General features: G+C 30.2%; 2 protein-coding genes across 4 annotated transcripts; one reads left to right on the top strand and one right to left on the bottom strand.

Moving 5' to 3' along the window:
- Positions 1 to 8,055: 8,055 nt before the first annotated feature.
- Positions 8,056 to 11,259, bottom strand: LOC121202942 (scarecrow-like protein 28). Its single transcript, XM_016860703.2, has 2 exons — positions 11,114 to 11,259; positions 8,056 to 10,866 (listed from the first exon to the last, which is right to left on the bottom strand). Exon 2 carries the CDS (start codon positions 10,299 to 10,301, stop codon positions 8,373 to 8,375), a length of 1,929 nt encoding a protein of 642 aa, XP_016716192.1. The 5' UTR covers positions 10,302 to 10,866; positions 11,114 to 11,259; the 3' UTR covers positions 8,056 to 8,372.
- A 5,776-nt stretch (positions 11,260 to 17,035) lies between these two features.
- LOC107929212 (putative disease resistance protein RGA3) lies at positions 17,036 to 22,006 on the top strand. 3 transcript variants are annotated; one of them, XR_005911530.1, is made up of 3 exons: positions 17,036 to 19,808; positions 21,072 to 21,140; positions 21,296 to 21,653. XR_005911530.1 is itself a non-coding variant. In XM_016860591.2 (2 exons), the coding sequence occupies exon 1, from the start codon at positions 17,245 to 17,247 to the stop codon at positions 19,801 to 19,803; it is 2,559 nt and encodes an 852-aa protein (XP_016716080.1). In that variant the 5' UTR covers positions 17,036 to 17,244; the 3' UTR covers positions 19,804 to 19,808; positions 21,072 to 22,006. The 3 variants fall into 3 exon arrangements, 2 of the variants coding, with proteins under 2 accessions (XP_016716080.1, XP_040946436.1); XM_016860591.2 differs by having other exon boundaries at positions 21,072 to 22,006; XM_041090502.1 differs by lacking the exons at positions 21,072 to 21,140; positions 21,296 to 21,653 and adding an exon at positions 20,234 to 20,370.
- Positions 22,007 to 22,379: the final 373 nt, after the last annotated feature.

Genomic DNA, 22,379 nt, shown 5'->3' with positions numbered 1-22,379 from the left:
TTGACCCTATCTAGTTTTAAAATATTGAGCCAAATTTTAGGATTATTTATTTATTTAATTTATTCCAAGGTTGACAATTGATTGCATTTTCAACAACTATTTTTTATTACTATAACTAGCCGTCTAATAATGCTAAATTAAGCACTCACATAATCCTGTCGGCGCAATTTGCACAAAATTTATTTCTAAAACATTTTTTTTAGTCCACTGTATTACAACATTTTGCAGCAGAAATGTGGAAACCTTACCAGCCAGCAGCCGTCGAAGCCTCTGATTAATAACATGTAATAAACAAGAGGGTGACGCCGGCTCAACAAACCTTCGATCTTTCTATTTTGTCCCAAATCCTGGTTAATTAAAGATTAATGGCTGTTTTAATTTAATATTACTTATTCACTATAAGCAAAGCTTCTATTAATGTCAATGTTAACGGTGGTTTGGATGTTTGCTAAGATTTCAACAGAAGCAAACAAAGTGGCTGATTTTAGGGCAAAGATTGAGTCTGTTCAAGATGGAGCTGTTGATTGTTTTTAGGAATTTTGTCTTTTTATTTTTCAGATTTTAAATTAGGTCAAATTGCTAGTATTGTTACATTTTTATGTTAAATTTGTTGATGTGATATATTGAAATAAAAAAAAATAGTGTTGTAATTAACCTAAATTTAGCAAAGTAGTTTTAACAGTGTAATTAACAGTTAGACTTAAATTTTGAAATCTAAAAAATAAAGGGACTAAATTCCTAAAAATAAAAGTAAAGTGATTAAATTCTAAATTTGTGAAGAGTATAGGGACTTATGGCATATGTTAACTTTTTTTTTTGTATTCTCCATGTTCATATTAAGGTTTATGTTCGGTGTTTGTGATTGCTCCTTCCAACAATGTCATAAGTTACAATATTATTATTATTTTGCTTCTTATTCTAAATTTAGAGCTTAATGGTATTTAATATGGTTAAAATATGTTGTTAGTCCTTCTACTTTCATGAAATTTGAGATTTAATCCTTGTACTTAAAAAGTTAAAAAATAAGTTCTACTTTTTTTATTTGGAAATTCCAATCCAATTATTAAAATTGTTGGTATTTTCCATCAAAATTTGTCAACTTCATATGTTCATTAGGCTACCCTTATATGACGTGGCATATAATTGATAAAAATAAACATGTTAAGTTGACAATTTTGACAAAAAACTATTATTGATGATAATAGTTGGACTAGGATTTTTAAATTAAAAAAAGTGCAGGATTATTTTTTAACTTTTAAAGTATAGGGACTAAATCTCAAATTCTGTAAAATTTGGAGTAACAAAATATTTAACCATTTAATATTTATTAACTTCATCTTTACCTATTACTTTTGGATGATATAACTATCGAGTCGTTAAAATATCAATCATATAAATAGTTACAAAAATATGTAAAATTACTTTAATTTTATATTGTATAAGCATATCTCCCTCTATATGCATGTGTATATATATATATAAGCCCTGCAAACTACTATACCATGTTTAAACAAGCCCTTATGCTTATTTTTATTGTTAAATAAACCCCTAATCTATATATGTTTACCCATTACAACCCTTAATTTTAACTAAAACATTTTGTTATTATTATCTTTAAATTTTTTACAATAATTTTATCAGTTACAAACATTTAATCTAAATATCTTATTAAACACATATGCTGAAGCTTTTAACTGTATAATCAGGGTTGAGATTGAGATTGAGATTTTGACATATGCCCTATTTATTTATTTTTAAAATTTTTTAAATACAACTTAAGAATACATGACAAAATTTCAAATCTACTTGTGAAATTAAAAATTTCCACCGCTAGTGTACTAAATATATTATAATAGTTTAGGAGCTTATAATTTATCTATAAAATAAATATAAGGACTTGATTAAATATATTATAATAGTTTAAGGGCTTTTTTTTTTCCTCTTAAAAACTTTTGAGAATAGATTCCAATCAAAATTTATTGCCATGAAGAATAAAATACATAATGATGTTTCACAAAAGATAATGCTAAACAAATTAATTAGGAATACTTATTTCTTCACCACGTTTTAAAGTATCAAATAACAACTTCTGAAATTGTGTATAGAATTAGGTACCCAAAATAGATTTATATTTTTATTATAATTTTATTTAAATCTCATTAATATGAAATATTATTGTATTTTTACTAAATTTTATTTATTTTTAATCACATCATATTTACATAAAAATAACACTTTAAATTAAAATAATGTTGAGCATATTAAAACGTGAAAGAAGAAAAAAAATTCAATACACACATATATTATATGCATGTAACGCACCTTTCTTAACACCAAATTAAATATCCAGTCGGCGGTGGATTAAGCATAATCATGCCACTATTTCTTACATTAACTTGACATGCTTGTCTTTTACAGAAATAATATAATAATTAATGCTTAAATCAATTACTACATTTGTATAATTAGGATAGGGGTAATCAAGTCTGGTCATGTTCGAATGGTATCAAGTTTTAATTTAAAATTTGACTTGAAATCGATCAATTTTTTTTAATTCGAGTTTGCCTCAAGATATAATCGAGCTATTTGTCTTAAGAAATATTAAGGGTGATAATGTAATTTAATAATATAAAAATTTGAAAAGTTCGATAAGGCTCATGAGTTGAATTCGAATTTTTTTTAGTTAAACTCGAGTAGCTTGTGAGCACTAGTATCTCATTTACACTCCTAACTAGACCTAACCCACATATGGTATGTTGTAGGCCAATTTTAGTCCATTTACATCAAAACCCAATTTAGCCTTACCTAACCCACTAAAATTAAACCCAAAACCCAAAATCTTAACTACCCAAAGCCAAATTTACATCAAAACCCCAATGGCCCAAACCCTAAGCCCAAATCAAAATAAAAAAACCTAGCCCACAACTTAAACTTTTCTCAACTAGCCACTCCTTTTCCACCACCAACTCCACTAGCCACACCTTTTCCACCACCAACTCCACTAGCCACTCTTTTTCCACCACCAACTCCACTAGCCACACCTTCTCCACCACCACTTGTACCTATAAATGAAGACATAAACAATAAAAAAATATTTTGTAAATGGCTATATAAGCCTTCTCATATTTTGTATATGGGGGGGGGAGATTTTTTTCGAGAGTTTTTGGGAGAGAAAGTTATTGTAAAGGATTTTTGTAGATGTTTCTTTTTAAAGTAATCAAGGAGAAGAGTTATTGTGAAGGCTAGTTTTTGGAAAAGCTAGTTTTTTTTTTAAGATTAATTAAAGATCAAAGCAAAAGAGGTTTCTTTGTCTATTCTCATTTTAAGTTCTTTGTTTACTTATTGTTTTCCTTTCAATCTTATTTTGTTTCTTTTATACGAAAGTAAAAAAAAATAAAAGGAGGAAGCTTACCCATTTTTACCGAAAAAGTTTTTTGAGGTCCGGCTGCCGTGTACGGTGGCGCCGGCGGCGGTCCGGCGACCGGACGATGGCCGACCTTGTGGCCGAAAATCATCCACCCTCTCCCTCTCTCTCCTTTTTGTTATTATTATATTTCTTAATATTATATTATATATATTCTTTTAATATATTAGGTATATTTTAAATTCTATATTACGTATATATATATTTTATACTATTTTATGTATATATCTTTAATATTATATTATTTATATATATTTTTACATGTTATCTTATGTATATATCTTAACTATATTATGTATGTATTTTTAACACTATATTATGTACATATTTTAATATTATCACGTATTTATTTTTTATATATGTACATATTGATGTAGTATTATTAATAGTATTGATTTTTAAACATCATTATTATTTCTAATATATATTATGTACATTTTTTTATTTCTATTTTATTTTTTATTTGTCAATACTAATTATTATTATTCTAATATTTTGATATTTTAATATTTTATATTTTATATATTTTATTATTCACATTTTTTTGACAATAATATTCTTGGATTTTTTTTACTATCATTTTAAAAAAATTTTACATTTTAATTTTAAGAATAAGGCAATGTACCGATTTTAACATTAAGTCATCGATTTCATCGCTATGTTGGGTGAAATTAATCGGCTCGTGTTAAAAACGGGACGTCCTTCTAAAAAAACAAAAAAACTTGCAACTTCTCATTTCCTTCAATCGGATCACACTTAAATGTCAAATTGAATTCGTATTTTTGAAAATCAAGACAACATGTGTTTAATAAGATACCAATTTTGGGTGTCGCGAGGGTGCTAATACCTTCCTCGCGCGTAACCGACTCCCGAACCCTAAATTTTCTCTGAATTTTAACGTAGACCTAAACTTAGCCTTTTATTTGTTTTAATAAGAGATCTAATAGGTGTCCGATCACACATAGGAAAAAGGATCGGTGGCGACTCCCTGTTTATTTTAAAAATCAAAAGTCAAATTTTAAACTTTTTTTCAATAAATCGCCACAATTAGCGACCAAGCTAAGCTAAAATTTTTACGTCGCTACATGGTAAGACTTAAATCAAAATAAAATTTAGATTGAAACTCCCACACGTGATAATTTATGCATGATGAAACTCGAACCTAAACATGCATATAAGCTCAACCTTTACCAATACAACGGGGTCGGAAATTAAATATAAATAAACATTGAAGATAAGAAGAAGGAAATTTTGTGATTGTTACATGCATGCATGGATTATGATGTCCACATATGAATCATGATCCATGTATTTGGCCGCCCCATGCACATTTTTTATACAAAGTATAATAATATAAACTATTATCTCCCCCAAAGTCAAACTAATTAATTAATAATCTAAATCGTATTAATTTGTCCTCGACTTATTTTAAGTATTTTAATTTGAGAGAAAAAAACAAAAATTAGAAAAATATGAAGAAAACAACAGAGAGCCAGATATGCTTGATTTCAGAAACATAAATAACTCCGATTTTCACCAATTAAATCATTTTCAAAATGAGCTCAAATATAATTAAATAGAAAGTCAAATGAGCCCCATAAATATTTTTATAGATATTTTACCCTCTTAGTTTTATTGAAGTCACAACAAATAATAAGAGTTTAGTTTTTAAGCACAAATAAAATTAAATCATGTTATTAATTTTTAAAGTGATAGAAATATGAATATACACGCATCCATAAGCAATCTTTTCTCTAACTCAGTTTAACGAGAAATTATTTTATGGATCATTCCTACCACATCATCCATGATCTATTTTCAATTATTTAATATTATTTTAATAATTTTTTCATATTATTGATCCATAAATTTGATAATTTTTTTTACTTTAAAATTGGAACCCTGAATCTCAAACCCCAATCAAGTTTGAGTTCGAAGAGTTTAGGGTTTAGAGTTTGGTTTTAGGGTTCAAGGCACAAAAAAATACCAAAATTATATATCAGTGACATAGGAAAATTGCTGAAATATCGTTAAATACTTGGAAATAGATCATAGATGGGAAGGGTGTATAAAATAATTTCTCCAATTTAACTTTAATTAAATTATTTAAAAAATAAATAATATTATATAATACAATAATTTTCTCCTGTTAGATTTTGCTTTAAGCTTAAATTAGTGAATAAAGTGAAGACTATTTTTTCTTTTTTATTATATGTAGTTGCTTCAGCTTCTAAATGTCTGCTACAAACTTTGTTGAAGTTTCATGAAGAAAGGAATATTGGAACATGAAAAACGAAAGTTGCAAACTTTTACAAGAATTGATTGGTTCAACACCCTTCAATTGCATAAGGAAACGGTTTAGGCTGCGAATACAATTATGAATACATTAACAACGTAAGTCATACAAACATGAATTCGTTGCTTCAATGGTATTTTGTGGATCAAAATGCCAAAACAGTAACTATTATTTTCAAGAATTCAAACAACCATGAGAGGGTTGCATGAGGAAAGGAATCATCTCTATTCTGGAATTGAATTCTTAGGGTGGGTTTGGATGAGTGGTGTGTTTACTTGTAGTTAGTGTAAAAACAGTAGTGACAATGAGATTAGATACTGTAGTGTGAGATAAAAAGAAAACTAAACGCACCGCACCCCACCGTCCATCCAAACCCACCCTTAATTAAGTTTGATTTTTTTTTATTTTTTAAATAATTTAATCTTCTGGCACATTAAAGAAAAAGAGAAATCAATATAATATTTACCTAATTGTACAGAAAATTCCAAAGCGTAGCATTTAAAAAAGAAAAAAGAAAGCAACATCAAATCTTTTAACGAAACCAACGACAAATGTTGAAAATACAGATTTCGATAAATAAAGGGATTAGAAAAAGATGAAATTAAGCAGAGAGACTAAATGTAAAAAAATGCATAGTACAAGGACCTCGTATAAAATTTTCCTTTTGATTTATAATTAGTTAATTTTTGTTCTAATAATGTCAATTTGACTTAAAATCAATGTAATTAAAATTGTGATCGTACAATTCAAGGATTAAAATTAGAGAATCTAGTATGACTCTAATTAAAATAGACAAATATGTGATTTACACTAACTCTTTTTTTTTGTTTTATAATAATAAAAGTTGTACGAAATATAATTATATTTAAGTGTAGATTTAGTACAAATAAAATTAACTACACCATAAACAAGAATAAATTCGACTTTCACCAACAATTTTAAAAAAATTGGAATCTAATGCCCTACAATTTTCTACCTTACAATATCAAATTCCTTAAATTGAATCTAATCACCTCATGGATTAAACTACAAAAAGGGTGCCATGGAAATTTGGTTAATTAATATTATGTTTCCTTAATGGATGATTATTTAGATTGTCATGTACTGGACAGGATTTTTCAAAGGTTATGGATTCAATAACATTTAAACCTTTTCTCATAAATTAAATAGATATATAAGAGATTGAAGTTAATGATATTAGATGAGTGAAACCAGAAAAAATTCTAGGGGTTGGAATTGAATTGTAATTTTTACAATAGTAAAAATGTAATTTCACCATTTTAATAGTCCATATCTTTATAGTTTTTAAAGGATTAAATCAAAAAAATTTTATCATTTTTAAGAGGCTAAAGTACAATTTTACCTTTATTAATTTAAAATTTTATAAAGCTTAAATGAAAAATTTTCTATTTTAGAGGTATCAGCCCCTGCTAGCTCCATTAATTATGCCCATAATATTAGAATATGTTATTGCTTAGCTTCGGAAAATCGAATATTATTATTTTTTATAAAAATAATATCATATTTTTATTAATGTGTGATAGTTTAATTTTTGAATAAATTAACTAAAGCTAAAATTAACATGAATATGGCATATAGATATAGAATGTTGATATATGAATATTCATGCTTTGAAGTTTAGAAATCATCAAAATTAAACCAATGTGTATGTGGTAATGGGATATACGGGCTGGGCCTATTTGAGCCCTATAGCAAAATGAAGAGTATGAAATGAGAGTAAAAACTTCTAATCATGGTTTTAGTTCATATTTACTATTTAACCTCTCTCTTTTTCTTTTAGAATGTTGGTGACGGATAATCATATTGAGTTTCGATTTAAATTCCGAATAAAACTATGCCAGACCTCTAAATGATAGGTTAAGCTCTAATCACAATATTCAAACTTAAAAACCTTAGTTAATGGACATCAAGCTTCTTACTATTCGATCCAATGAGTGCTAGTAATCTCTCTATTGTAATTTGATATAATTTGATCTTTTAACTTTATCATATTATTAATTGCTGCCCTTAAAACTATTGTTAGTTGCTGTCGTTAAAGTGACAACATGAATCTTCCTTTTATTCAGTCACATAGTTAAGGTTACATGGAAATCTAATTAATCATATTCAACCAAAAGATATATTACTATCCGAGTTATCAATTTAGACTTCCTAATAATATTCGGAGGCATAACTAAAGGAGGCAAGCAGCAGCCTTGCCCCCTAATAAAATTTGACCCTCTGATAATACTAAAAAAAAAAAATCAAATTATGTCAAACTAGACCAAAATAAGAATTAAATATCATATAAGCTCTGCCAAGATAGAATGAAGGGTGAACACAAAACAATGAAATCCTTTTTTATTCATAATTTGATGATGAAATTTCCAACTACATTGTTCACAATTCTGATAAAATCTTTCAACAAAATGAAAATGAACATATCTGTATAATGAAATTTCCATGGTTACATAAAAGAATCAAAGAATAATTAAAAAGCATCAAACTAATTGACTGACTCAGTATGAAAAAATAAACTAGACTGTAAGACCCAATTCTCTTATCTGCAACAAAAGAATGAAAGAATAATGACAAACATTTCTCTACTACCTGCAAAGAATTTCTATGTATGAAAATGTAAGAAAAAAAATATTAACTTGGCTGAGAAAATGAGGATGAACTGCCTGCAACATCAATGGGGGTCCATGCTGAGACTGTGTAAAGTGGTTCATCTAGCCAACTTAGAGTAAGTGCCCCATCATCACCATCTGGTCCTTGTTTCTTCACACTGTAGTTCTCACTAGTGTACATCTTTAACAGCATTTGGCTTTGGACCAGTTCCCTGTCAGTAATCCCCATGCATTTGAACCCTCCTTGCTCCATCAACTTCCTCCATTTCTCAAAACTCGTGTGCCTTTCAAACCGGTCGCTTCCTTCACAAGCAATTAAGTTCCTGATTTCCCTTGCAAACATCTCTTCTATTTTGATCCTAACTGGACTCTCTAAGGGAAGGGTGAAATCAATTGAGTCAAATATAGCTGAGTAGTATCTTAATGAATTGGCAACTCTTGCTTCTAAGTTGAGGATGTTGTTCTCTGTTTCTTGCTCTGCGATGATGACTGCTATGGGGTTTATGCTACGAATGAGTCCTAAAAAGTCCCGAAGTACTCCTCCGTTTCCATCGTAAAGTGTCTTGTGAAGTTGAAACACACAATTCACGGCTATGCTTTCGTTTTCCTTTGCATGAAGCATCCACAACCTTACGTCTTCTAACCTGTCTACGACTGGATGGAACTCGAACGGTAAATTCAATGCCTCCGCAAATCCTGCTAGCCTGTCTCCTGTTTCGTTCAGTTCTTGCTTTGATTCACCGATTCCGGTAACTCTAACGTGGCTCGGTGGATTAGTCCTAGAAGCTAAACTTTGGAACAAACTAGGCCATTGAAGCCCTTGCTTGATGTCAAAGTCTACAATGTGAACCCTGTCCTTCCCCTCAAAGGCCCTCAACAATATCTCATTCGATGTGAAATGAACAAATTTCAGAATCGGGGTTACCTGATTCAATAGCCTCAATGCAGTACCATTGTCATCATCCAACCGGTCGAGCTCTCGAGGAGTTGTGATATGAAAAATATGAGGCCAAACCCTTGTGACTCTAAGAGCCAAAGCTTCGGTATAGTAAGCAGTTAGACGGCTTATAACAGTTCCTTTTGGAGAAGCAAGTTCCCCCAACTTTGATATGAAATGATTGATGGCAGCAATGTTCTTTGAGCCAATGGCTTCAACACAAGCTGCAAGTAGGCGGATGAGCTCGAATCCCTCGTGCTCCCTATGGTTGATCTCTTCCTCATTAGCCCCCAAACGAGCACCTTCATGCGGGTAGGGATTTCCAGAACCATTACCCCTCTCATGTTCCTGGGCTTGCACATTCAGTGGAGGTCCCAAACTATGACTCTCCGAAGGAGTACTCGTTGATCCCGAACCTGAAGCTTCCTTTCCCGGCCTGTGGATCGTCTCAACATCCTTTTCTCCAACATCAGTGAGTTCAGTTATTACTGAATCGATCCAAGGATTGTTAGACAATGGCAAAGGGGGTGTCCCCCTTTCTTCATCCCCTGATAAACTTGGTTGAAACCAAAAATTCCCAGCACCTAGTTGGCCTAAACTCAAACCTCCATGATCATCACCTGGTTTCTCATCATCACTGCTACCCTTTTTCCTCTTTGCCATATTAATGACCGTCTCATCATCAACTAGACCCTGTTCAGCATACCTCTTCAAACTTTTACCTTTGATCTCTATCCTCCCTTCGAATGGATTTTGTGCGCTAGTCGTCGTCAATGGTGGCAGCCTGATGTTCTGCTTGATAGAACAACTGCTGGTCTTGGCCTTGGATTCAACTGCTGGTCTAATGGTCTGTGATTTCGATGTTTCCTTATGAGAAAAATTACATGGCAAGTCCAATCTTTGTGTGCTCATTGAGGTCTGGAAATGACAAGCTTGGAACTGTACTGCTGATGTTTCACTCCTCAATCTATGCCTTGGTGACAACAATGTAGAACTAGAACACCCTGCCAACATGTCTTTACACCCTTCCTATATATGTTCTTTCTTTTCTCTTTCGCTAATTCAATTTCAATTCACTAATTCACCCACCCCCAAGCCCTTTCTCTGCCTATTTTCTTTCGCTATCTCTTTATAAACTATGCAATGTATGAAATTTCTATAAATTTTCTATGTGTTCATGTGAAACTTTGCATGTAAATCTATAAGTTTCTAAGTGAGTGTGTGAATTTTCAAGAAACCAAAAGAAACAAAACGAAAAGGAATCCGATGAAAAATTACAAAAAGAAACTGAAAGAATATTGTTCCTAATATGAACAAATGTGTGTGTATGCAATGAAAGAAATAATAAAAATAAAATAGAATCCCACCCCCAGAAAGAATCAAAGAATTTCTAAGAAAACTAAAATCAAACACCTAACAGACAACAATCATCGGATTCCCAAACATTCACAAACAACTCATTTCAAATATCAAACAAAAACATTGGAGACAAAAAAAGAAGAAGCATACTTTGACAGCCCTCAATAGGCAATAACTCCATGGAAGCAGAAACTGAACCCCAAACACATCGAAATCCAACCTAAACAAACGGAAAAAAGATCAACCAACAAAAGAAAAACATGTTTCTCTAAAGTTCATTACCCCCCAAAAAACCATAAACCAGAAAAAGTTTGTGTTTTTATATACTCCAAAAAACTAAAAGCTTAAAGCTTTTTTTAGACTAATACACTAATTTTTTTTTCTATGGTTTTCATGTTACTCTTTTTAACTCTGTTTTGTACAATTGCAAGTACTGGAAGTATAACATACACATTACACACTCTCACCTGAATACTACCTACTTTCGCCTTCACGTCTCTATCATTGCTTTTTTCTTTTAATTTTTTTTTCATTTAATTTTGGTACTTGGAATTTATTCAAAGGGAAAAAAAAGAGCATACGATGGGAAGAGGTGAGATATTAGCCGTTGGATATTGAGATCTGACGATGGAGAATAATAGTCTTACTGACCGTTGGAGTCTTGTCGGGAAAATATGGCCGTTACAGAAGGGAAAGGGAGTTGCTGTACTGAACACTGAATTTTCGCGACAATTTTTTTTTAATTTATATATATTTATTTTTAAAATGCAAAAAAAAAAAATTAATGGGGGAGAGAGTGTTGAAGTTCACGTGGAGAGCACGTGGTTGTCTCCTTATGTCCGTTTACTTTACCGTTGGGTCACAGCCCAATTTATTTGTTTTCTCCACCACTTTTTACCATCCTATTAGTATTTATTTATTAAATATTCTTTTTTATTTAAAAAAGTGATAATATACATTTTTACTCATTCATATTTATATTATTTTATTAATGATTTCATTTATTATAATTATTTTATCTACTTTCAATATTGATTTTCTTAAAAAAATATTTATATAAACAATGCAATCGCAATTTATTAGTGTTTCAATTTGATGGGTTCTAAAAAATTGAATTTTAAAAATCTTTAAAATTTTAAAATTGCACTCTTATATTTAATATATTTATTTTATTAAATTAAAAAAATCATTTTTTTTTGTTATGAAACGAATAATTGACGTTTGTTTGGTAAAGACCCACAAATACCTGAAGGATCTGGAAAAGTAGAGACAGACAAACATGTTAGAAGAACATTAAAGAAAAAACTGGAAAAGTAAATCAAAAAAAATTAAATTAAATTAAATTTTGATTAAATTCAAAATCGAACATAAAAAAAATTCGAATTTAAAACCTTTTCTCAATTCAAGGTATGATGAAAATCATGCTATATTTCAGCAATTTCTAATATAATTATATGTTAAACATAATATATTGTTGAATTACTATATGTAAGTTTATTTTAAGTATAAGTATAAGGAATATATCCAAATAATTATAACAAAAATTAATCATTATAAAGTATAATAAGATCTACAATTAGAATATTTTCGGACTTAAAATCATAATAAAAAAGGTAAATTATCAAAATAGTCATTTTTGTTTACCTTATGTTATCTTTTAGTCATTTATATTTAAAATATTACGTTTTAATTACTTATGTTAATGTGTTGTAACATTTTAGTTACTAAGTCATTAATTGTCATTAGTGGTGTAACGGTAAACTGACGTGACACTTTAAATCATAATTTCAAACAAAAAATTTAGGTTAAATTATACAATTGATCCCCCATATTTTTTTCGTTTTGAGCAATTTAATATTTTTTTATGTTCTTTTAACTTTTTTTCCTTTTCTCTTTTGCTTCTCCCTCTATTTTTCTCCCTTCTCCGTCTCTTTTAATGTAGTTTTTATATATTTTCCATTTGTTAATTTTTTTTTATATTTATGAAAAAAGAAAAGGCGAAAGTTAAAACTAAAATAAAACTTGCTTCGTATATTCTCACCCCACAATTATAAACTCTCATTGTCCATCATCGCTTTAATGAATCAATTTGGATCTTTCAATGACCTAGTCCACAAGCACGCCTCACTCGAAGACCTCGTCAGTTGTGATTTATGGTAGTCCACCCTCAACAAAGTTTCTTGAGTCCGTTCCCTTAACCTCCTAACCAACCCGCACGACCACTTTATCTATCTTACCTACAACATTCTCGCCCTCTCGAAACTACGTTATTTCATGAATTTTTCAAACGAGCTCTACACTCTAAATGACTAAAACGACCACCATACAAAAGTTACCCTCAACTTTACCCAAATCAGTTTGGTTCCATGCTCCATTTCTCTCTTTAGTTCATCCATGCTCGGCTTACAATCAAGCTTGCTTGGGAATATTCAAGAAGGTTTAGATCAATTTTATCATTTGTTTAATTTTATTCATCAAAAAATAAAAGAAAAGGAAATGAATAATCTACATGATTTTGTAAAAGTTTGGAAACAGAAATGTTTTAAATATAAAGTATTCAATTTATGTTTAGATTTGATTAATGATAGATCTAATTTTTGTAACAGCCTGATTTTCAGTGGAGTCGAAAATAGTAGTTCGAGGCCACCAAATCCGACGAGTAAGCTCATAAATTTTATTATTTAATAATTACGAGTCAAATTTAGTTTTAAAAAGATTTTTGAATTAATAATTTATGTCTTATAATGAATTATTAGATTCCAGTGATAAAACCCTAGTTCAAGTGATTTTAGAAAATGAGGTATCGGGACCTCGTTTCTATAAATTGAGCTGTAAATATTTTTATAAGTATTTACGGAGTGTCATTAAAGTAGTATTAAAGTTTCGTTGAAATATTTTAATGTTTCGATAATTTTTTTAATTAATTAAAAAAACTAAATTAAAAAAACTGCAAAACTTACTAATTATAATAATTAAGTGACTAAATGATTTAATTAATAAATGAGGGAGGACTTAAGAAATAATTATACCCAAATTAAATGGATGAGGCGGCATATGAAGGAAAAATAATAAAATAAAATGATTCAATGGCATAATTGTAAATTTGTTGAAATTAAAATAAGATAAAGAAAAGGTGAAAAAGACATCTTTTCTGGAGATTTCTATTTTTTTATTGACGAAAACCAGGGGAGTTTAACTTGGAGGTTCTGCCATATTATATTCTTGCGTGTAAGTTTCAAGTTAGTCTTTTTTTTTTTTTTGTAATTTTTATGTTTTTAAAATTGTTACAATTAAGTCTAATTAAACTTTACTTTTATTTTTGATTTTGTTAAAGATTTTGGATGTTGCCATTGATGAATATATATGATTCTTGGTGTTAAATGATGAATTTGAGATGTTGGTTGATATTTAAAAGTATTTTATTAAGTAAATTTGATGAATTTTTCGATTACAGACTAATTTGTTGAAATAGTAAAAAAATACAAGGGTTTGTTGTGAAATTATTGTAAAATTGGGCTGTACTGAATGCTATGAATATTCTTCTAGAATGGGTTTGCATTAAAAATGGTTAGTTTGCATGATTTGGGCTCAGGGACTAAATTGAATAAAAGTAAAATTTTAGGGGCAATTTTATAAAATGTCAAAAATGACCAAATTACAGGAAATGAATTGTTTTATTTTCTAAATTAATAAATTTAATGAAATATTAATTTAGATCAAGATTGGGTGGAAAATTGAGGAAAATGGAAAATTACGAAAATGTCCCTGTATCTTGGTATTTCTGCAATTTAGCCTGGTAAGTTCGTATGAACTATATTTTGTATAATTTTGATTAAAGTGAATGTTATTTGGTGATGGATATTATATATGTGTTCTATTGTTGGAATTGAATTATTATTGGAAATATATTATCAAATTTAATACTAAGTTTGGATTGAACGCGGGATTGAGTACAATCATTCTGTGGAAAAGGTTGAATTGACAGATAAGACCATAACTGGGTTATGGAACTATGAACGTAAGACCATAGTTGGACCACGACAGTGTTTATATGTAAGATCATAGTTGGGAAACTCGGTCTAGATTATCGGAAACTCGATCGGGTTGGAAGCTTGTCAGAGTTTTATCACACTATCCATTGGTTCTATCCGTAATTTTGGATGATTTGGTTCTAGTTATAATGGCATGTATAAGTTAATTTGGCCAATGTTGGCTCATTAATGTTTTAATTTTGATTGGTTTCAAATATGAATGCTAGATGAAATAAAATATCTGATAAATAATTTGTAAACTCCAGTAATACTCCGTAACCATGTTCCGACGACGGATTTCTGGTTAAGGGCGTTACAATTTTATTTTCAAAATTAGGTTATATTCAAATCGAGAGTTGATTAAGAATGATTGATATTTGATTTTGAGTGAAATTCAATTTAGGAATCATGTGAAAGAAACCAAGACTTGGCTTATTTGGTGGGCAAAGATTTTGTTTCTGTAATGAAGAATATGAGAATTTTTTTAAATTGTAAAAAAAATTATTAGATATAAATATGTTAGAATTTTTTTAAATTGTAAAAAAAAATTATTTAGAAACTATCAAAATTTAGAATCATTACTAGAAATTGTAAAAAAGAAAAAGAAGAAGAAAATTTATTAGAAATCATAAAAGATTGTAAAACTTTTTTAATTAAAAATAGTAAAAAAGTACACATTCACTAATCGTATTTAAAATATTAAAAAATTGATATAAAATTGTATATAGTAATGCAATCAAATTTTATAAAAATTTTATTTCAAAAATATTTTAATAAAAATTGAATAAATTCTATATCAATTTTTAATATTTTAAAATACATTAATTTTAGTACTTTACCAGGGTCATCATCTACAATAAGTTTATTTGACTCGACTCCCTATTTAATGTTTATAGTAAGATTTTTTCATCCATCATCGTGCACATGCTTCTTCCTTTTTTGTATCAAAATTCTTTAGAATGGTCAAACACTCGACAATTGTTCTTAAGATATTGGTCTAAAGATAAATAATTTGTCTTGAAATAATAAAAAAGTATTTGGAATAATCCAAAATATTATTTAATTGAAAGAAAGTTATTTTTCATTAGCTAAATAATTTTAAAAAACTTATCCAAATTTATTACATAAAAATATCTACTAATTATAAATTCCTATTGACTTATAAAACAAGCATATTAAGCGGTATCCTTCCAAGATATAATTATTAATGTTCAAACTCTAGTAGATGGTGATTTAGAAAATTTTAAAATGTTAAAATTTCTAATATTTTAAAAATTGTTAGTAAAATTTAGTTATTTTTATATTGTTTTTGTAATTATATATATTTTAGTTTTTGATGATTTTAATAAATTTGTAATTTTTAAATATTTAAGGTTTTTTTAATAATGATGCCATTGTGACATCATTGTATGACACTTAGGAACATATGACTGGTCGGATATCTCACCCATTAGTTTTTAACATCCGAAGGACTAAATTAGGAACATTTGATAACATTAGAGATTGAAGTAGATAAAAAAATTGTAAGGATCAAAGTGGGAAAAACAATATACTTTAGAGACTAAAATGTGTATTAAGCCAATATAAAATGATAAAGAAAAAACCTTTATAGCAATGATTGTTATTTTATAAAAAAATTGAGTTTTCGGTGATTTCTTAATCGAGTTGAGACCCGATTGATGGATAACAACAACTTAGCCAATTCTTTAAAATTTAAATAATAGTATAGATAATTTTATAGTTATTCAATATGTAGCTACATTTTTCTTATTTTGCAATTTAAAATAGAGAAATGAATAAAATAAATTGATAAAAAAATCCTATACCCTAAACCCTATATAATTCTAATGTTTATAAGATTTCTTCAAAATTGATGAGGGTAAGTAGATAATGCTCAAACTTAAGTCTACGCGTACTAAATTTGAGAGGATAAGTGTTTTTTTACCCTATATAATTACTTATGTGATATTACGTGGCAATCACGTGTTTACCATATCGTAAAGTTAACACACATTAATTTTTTTATTTATTTTAAGATAATTTACACAAAAAATGTAAATTTAAAGATTAAAAGAGATGAAAATTTAAAATAGGAGATTAATTGATTTTATTTTAAAATTGGAGGATCAAATAAATATTATGCCAAGATTTTAATTCAAGGAATTTTAGTTAAGAATTTCTCGAATAAATTTTTATATTTATAGTTACATTTACTCAATTAAAATCTTGAAGTGTCTTCAAGCAGGAAAGCTTGATGAATAAAATCTTATAATTTCATGAATTCAGGATTTTGTAATTTTAGGATGCCCCATCCTCACCAATGAATAAATCCCTTACCCAACCATCACTTCAAACCTTATTTTGCACCAAAAGGAAACATTAAGAACATATACTTCACTTCACAAACTTGCAATCTATGCTGCAACACACGCAACCCAAATCATTCCTTTTTATCTTCCTATATATACCTTCAACAATGGCCCCATGTCCGCTTTTTTTACCTTTTAATCCCAAATTTCATACCAAAAACAATAACCCATATTACTTCTTTTCCTCCACCTAACAAAATGGCTCAATCCTTTGCATTCGGGATTGCCGGAAAATTATTGGAGAAACTAGGCAATGTTGCCTACGAAGGAATTTGCTCCGCATGGGGTGTTCGAAAGGAGTTCGAAAAGCTTAAAGACACGCTAGTTGCTATCAGAACTGTGGTCCTGGATGCTGAACAACAACAGGCTCGTACCCAGGAGCTGAGTCTTTGGCTACAAAGGTTCAAAGATGCTTGCTACGACGTGGAAGATTTGATAGACGAGTTCGAGATCCAAGCATTGAGGAGGCAAGTCCTGGAACGGGGAAGCACTGAAAGGAAGGTACGCCATTTCTTTTCTGGTTCAAACCCTTTGGCATTTCGCTTTAGGATGGGCTATAAGATCAAAAAGGCAAACGAGATGTTGAATGAGATTGCAGCTAACAAGGCCAAGTTTCATCTCACTGAAAAACATGAGACTAATGTCATACATCGTGAGAGGGAAACCTACTCCTTTGTTAAGACATCTAGTGTCATCGGTCGAGATGAAGATAAACAACACCTACAAAACTTCTTAATAAATCCAACTGATGGGGAAGATATCCCTGTCCTTCCCTTAGTTGGGATCGGAGGTATCGGGAAAACTACCCTTGCCCAATTGGTGTTTAATGAGGAGAGTGTGAAGTCGCATTTTGATTTGAGAACTTGGGTGTGTGTTACAGAGGATTTTGACATCAAACAACTGATGATAAAAATCATTAAATCTGCCACTAGTATGAAATGCAAGGACATGAATAAGGAGGAATTACATAAAGTGTTACAAGATTGTTTGAATGGTAAAAGATTTTTTATGGTACTAGATGATGTCTGGAACGAGGACAAGAAGAAATGGAGTGAGCTGAAAGATTTGTTGTGTGGGGGAGCCCAAGGGAGTAGAATCATTGTCACAACCCGTAGCCGCAAAGTGGCTACAATCACAGGCACAATCTCTCTGTATGATTTAGAGCAGCTTTCTTATGACAATTGTCTATCATTGTTTCTTAAACTTGCCTTTAAAGAAGGTGAAGAGAAACAACATGACAATCTTGTAAGAATCGGGAAAGGAATTGTTCAAAAATGCAAAGGGGTTGCTTTGGCCGTGAAGACTTTAGGCAGCCTACTCTGTTCAACTAGGGTACAACATGATTGGGAACTTGTGAGAGATAGTGAGCTATGGGAGTTGAAACAGGAGGAAAATGACATATTGCCTGCCCTAAAACTAAGTTATGATCATTTGCCCTGGTATTTAAAGCAATGTTTTGCCTTTTGTTCTGTTTTTCCAAAAGATTTGAAATTCGGTTATATCTTTTTGATCTCATTGTGGAAGGCAAATGGCTTTTTGCAATCACCATACGAAAATGAAGAGCCAGAAGATATTGGGTATCGGTACATACGAGAGTTACTATCAAGATCTTTCTTCCAACAAGTTGAAGACGGGGCTTTTCTTTCCATCTTGGAAATGCATGATTTAGTACATGATCTTGCATTATCAGTGGCGCAGAATGAGGTGAATTCATGTAACCATTATTCGACTGGGAAAGTTCGACATTTATGGTTTGATCTATCAAAGAAAGATGCTTCCCAGTTACCAAATAGCTTGGGTTGTCTGCAATCACTTTTCTTATTTGATCGAGAAGGCAAGGGTGATAGCGAATCTCTTGTTGCAGAAGTCATCTCAAGGTCTAAACATTTGAGGGTGTTAGATTTGGCTAACTGCAGTTTAGAGCAATTGCCAAACAACATACGTTATTTAAAGCAGTTGAGATTGTTGAACCTAGCCAGTAATGAAAATATAAAAGGACTTCCAAATTCCATTTGTAATTTGCAGAGTTTGCAAACACTTATCCTTGGTGGATGTAGGGGAATTGAAGAGTTACCAAAAGACATAAGGTACCTGATTAGCCTTAGAGAATTAAGGGTAACAACAAAACAGACGCGTTTGCAAGAGAATGGAATATCGTGCCTCACTTGTCTTCGATGGTTGATCTTTTTTGAATGTGAAAATTTAGAAAAATTGTTTGAAGACATTCAAAACCTAACAGCTCTCCGAGAATTGCACATATATGAATGCCCCAACCTGGTTTCATTGCCACAAGGTTTAAAATACCTACGTACATTAGAAAGTTTGGAAATTTTAAATTGTGGAAAGCTTGATCTCACTATGGAGGAGTTGGAACTTGAGAGGGAAGAAGATGGTAGCCTTCGAAAATTGTTGATCGGAGGAGTGCCAAAGCTGGAGTCACTACCCCAATGGATTCTTCTAGGATCCATCAAAACTTTGCAGGATTTGAACATCCGCGACTTGAAGAATCTCTCGACGTTACCAACATGGTTCCAACATCTCACATCGCTTCAAAGTCTTGAAATTTCAAATTGCCCAAGGTTGTCGTCTCTACCAGAAGGGATGCAACACCTCACTGCACTCAAAAGATTAGAGATTAGATGGTGTCCAAAATTAAACAAAAGATGCATTAAAGAAACCGGTGAAGACTGGCCTAAGATTGCTCATGTCCCTGACTTTTATTGTGATGACTTGGAGACAACAACAAATGAGGAATAGATAAGGTAAGTCACCAAACACTGCTCTATTTGGTAGCTTTTAAATTTTAATATTTCTAAATCAAATTAGGCACTAAATATGACTCTATTTCTCACTAACATAATTGAATTTTATCTACTCTGAAGCAAATAAAACTTCACTTGAAAAACAACTTGTGAAATAAAAATACTTCAAAAGCGAATCTAACAGGATGCTAAATATCTTTTTTAATTATTTAATGGATTAGTATTTAGTATATTGTCAGTTTTTTTTATTCTATAAGCAACATTAAAAAATTATCATATGTATAAGATATTATCCAAAACGTTAATAGATATATATTTCCAATTTACTTTTCTTCATTTTATGAGAGAAAGATGAAAAAAAAAAGTATAATGCCTCAATTTAATATTATGCAGAGATTTTCTAACACAACTTATTTATTGATTAGAGTGGCAGGTCAAATTTAAAGAGGTTGAAATTATCTTTGGAATGTATGTATGTTTATAATTTGATTTGTATCAAAGACAATAATGTAATAATTTGATTTCTTTGGTTTGTAAATGTAATCATCACTGCTTTGCTTCTTATTTTCTTTATTATAATTAAATAAATAAAATAATGGGTAAACTACAAAAATAGTCACTTTTGTTTGCCTCAGGTTACATTTTAGTCACTTATGTTTGAAATGTTACGTTTTAGTCACTTATGTTATTATTTTGTTACGAAGTGATCACTCTTCCGTTAAGTTTCGTTATCTCCCTAACGGTAATCCTACGTGGCAGTCCAACTAGATTTTAAGTGTCAACTTGGATTTCCTAGTGGGATGAGAATAGATTTTTAATTAAATAAATTTAATTAATTAAAAATTTTAAACTCTAAATCTTAGTTAAAAAACAGTTCATCTTCCCCTTTATTTTAGTTTTCTGTTTTAGTTGACTAAGAAAGCTATTATCATCAGAATTTTTTATCCACCTACAAAAACAAAAGAGGATTCAATGGAGGGTCCAGGTATGTCTTCTTCACCGACAAATTTATGTTCTAAGACTTAAATCAAGTGGTTGTCGACAAATTTATGTAATAAGATGAACTGCAATGACTGCAGCATGTGAAAAAATGATGTTCCAGTTAACATCCTAGAATGAAAAGCCAAAACAGTTTATTTCAATGGCTGAACCATTTTTGTTCAACTTCGGGCTTTTTCCATTTTTATTTGACATGGGATTGTTTATTCAGAGAAAACCCAGAATTCCTATGTTTTGTTAATTTCCTACTTGATTTGGTTTCAGGTAAAAAAAGACAGAAATGGCAAACCAGCTTGGAGTTCTTAATGCGTTGGATGCAGCAAAGACACAATGGTACCATTTCACTGCAATTGTGATTGTTGGAATGGGTTTCTTCACTGACACTTATGACCTTTTTAGCATCTCTCTTATCACAAAATTGCTTGGTCCTATTTACTACTTCAATTCACTTTCTGAAAAGCCTGGAACTTTGCCTCCTCGTATTGTAGCTGCTGTTAATGGTGTGGCCTTTTGCGGAACTTTAGCTGGACAACATTTCTTTGGTTGGCTCGGTGATAAATTAGGCTGAAAATGAGTTTATGGACTCACCTTGATGCTTATGGTGATCTGTTCCATTGCCTCTGGACTTTCCTTCGGAAAGTCTCCAGATGGTGTAATGGCAACCCTTTGCTTCTTCAGGTTTTGGCTTGGTTTTCACATGCTGCAGTTATTGCAGTCCATCTTATTACATAAATTTGTCGACAACCACTTGATTTTAAGTCTTAGAACATAAATTTGTCAGTGAAGAAGACATACCTGGACCCTCCATTGAATCCTCTTTTGTTTTTGTAGGTAAATAAAAAATTCTAATGATAATAGCTTTCTTAGTCACCTGACAAAGAAAACTAAAAAAATGGAGGAGATGAACGATTTTTTAACTAAGATTTAGAGTTTAAAATTTTTAATTAATTAAATTTATTTAATCAAAAATCTATTCTCTTCCCATTAGGAAATCCGAGTTGGCACTTAAAATCTAGTTGGACTGCCACGTAGGATTACCGTTAGGGAGATAACGGAATTAACGGAAGAGTGATCACTTCATAACAAAATAATAACATAAGTGACTAAAACGTAACATTTCAAACATAAGTGACTAAACTGTAACCTTAGGCAAACAAAAGTGACTATTTTTGTAGTTTACCCTAAAATAATTTTTTTTTGCTACTAAAAAGCGGCTATATGTTTGAGGAACAACACCAATTTTTTTTTTGGTATTTATATTTTTTAACTTTTGCAAAATAAAAAAAATAGGATTATAAATGTTAGAAACTCTATTGCATGTGAAAATTATGCATGTAGAGCACAAATTTTTGAGTAGAAAATTTAAGATCTTGTCAATTCAATTGACATGGATTTAAATTTTATTTTATGCATATTTTATTATCTTTCTTGAAATAATATAAATTATTTTAAATGTGAAGAGACATTAAAGTAATTTCCTTAATTGAGTTGGGATCCACACCAACTCAATAAAGAGCTTTATAAATCAAAACAAAATAAAGTCTTGGTTAAGTGGTAAATTTAAAGCTTTTT

Source organism: Gossypium hirsutum, chromosome D03 (genome assembly GCF_007990345.1).
Source record: "Gossypium hirsutum isolate 1008001.06 chromosome D03, Gossypium_hirsutum_v2.1, whole genome shotgun sequence".
Taxonomy (NCBI): domain Eukaryota; kingdom Viridiplantae; phylum Streptophyta; class Magnoliopsida; order Malvales; family Malvaceae; genus Gossypium; species Gossypium hirsutum.
Note: the sequence above shows the minus strand (reverse complement) of the source record. Positions and strands in the feature narration are given on the sequence as shown.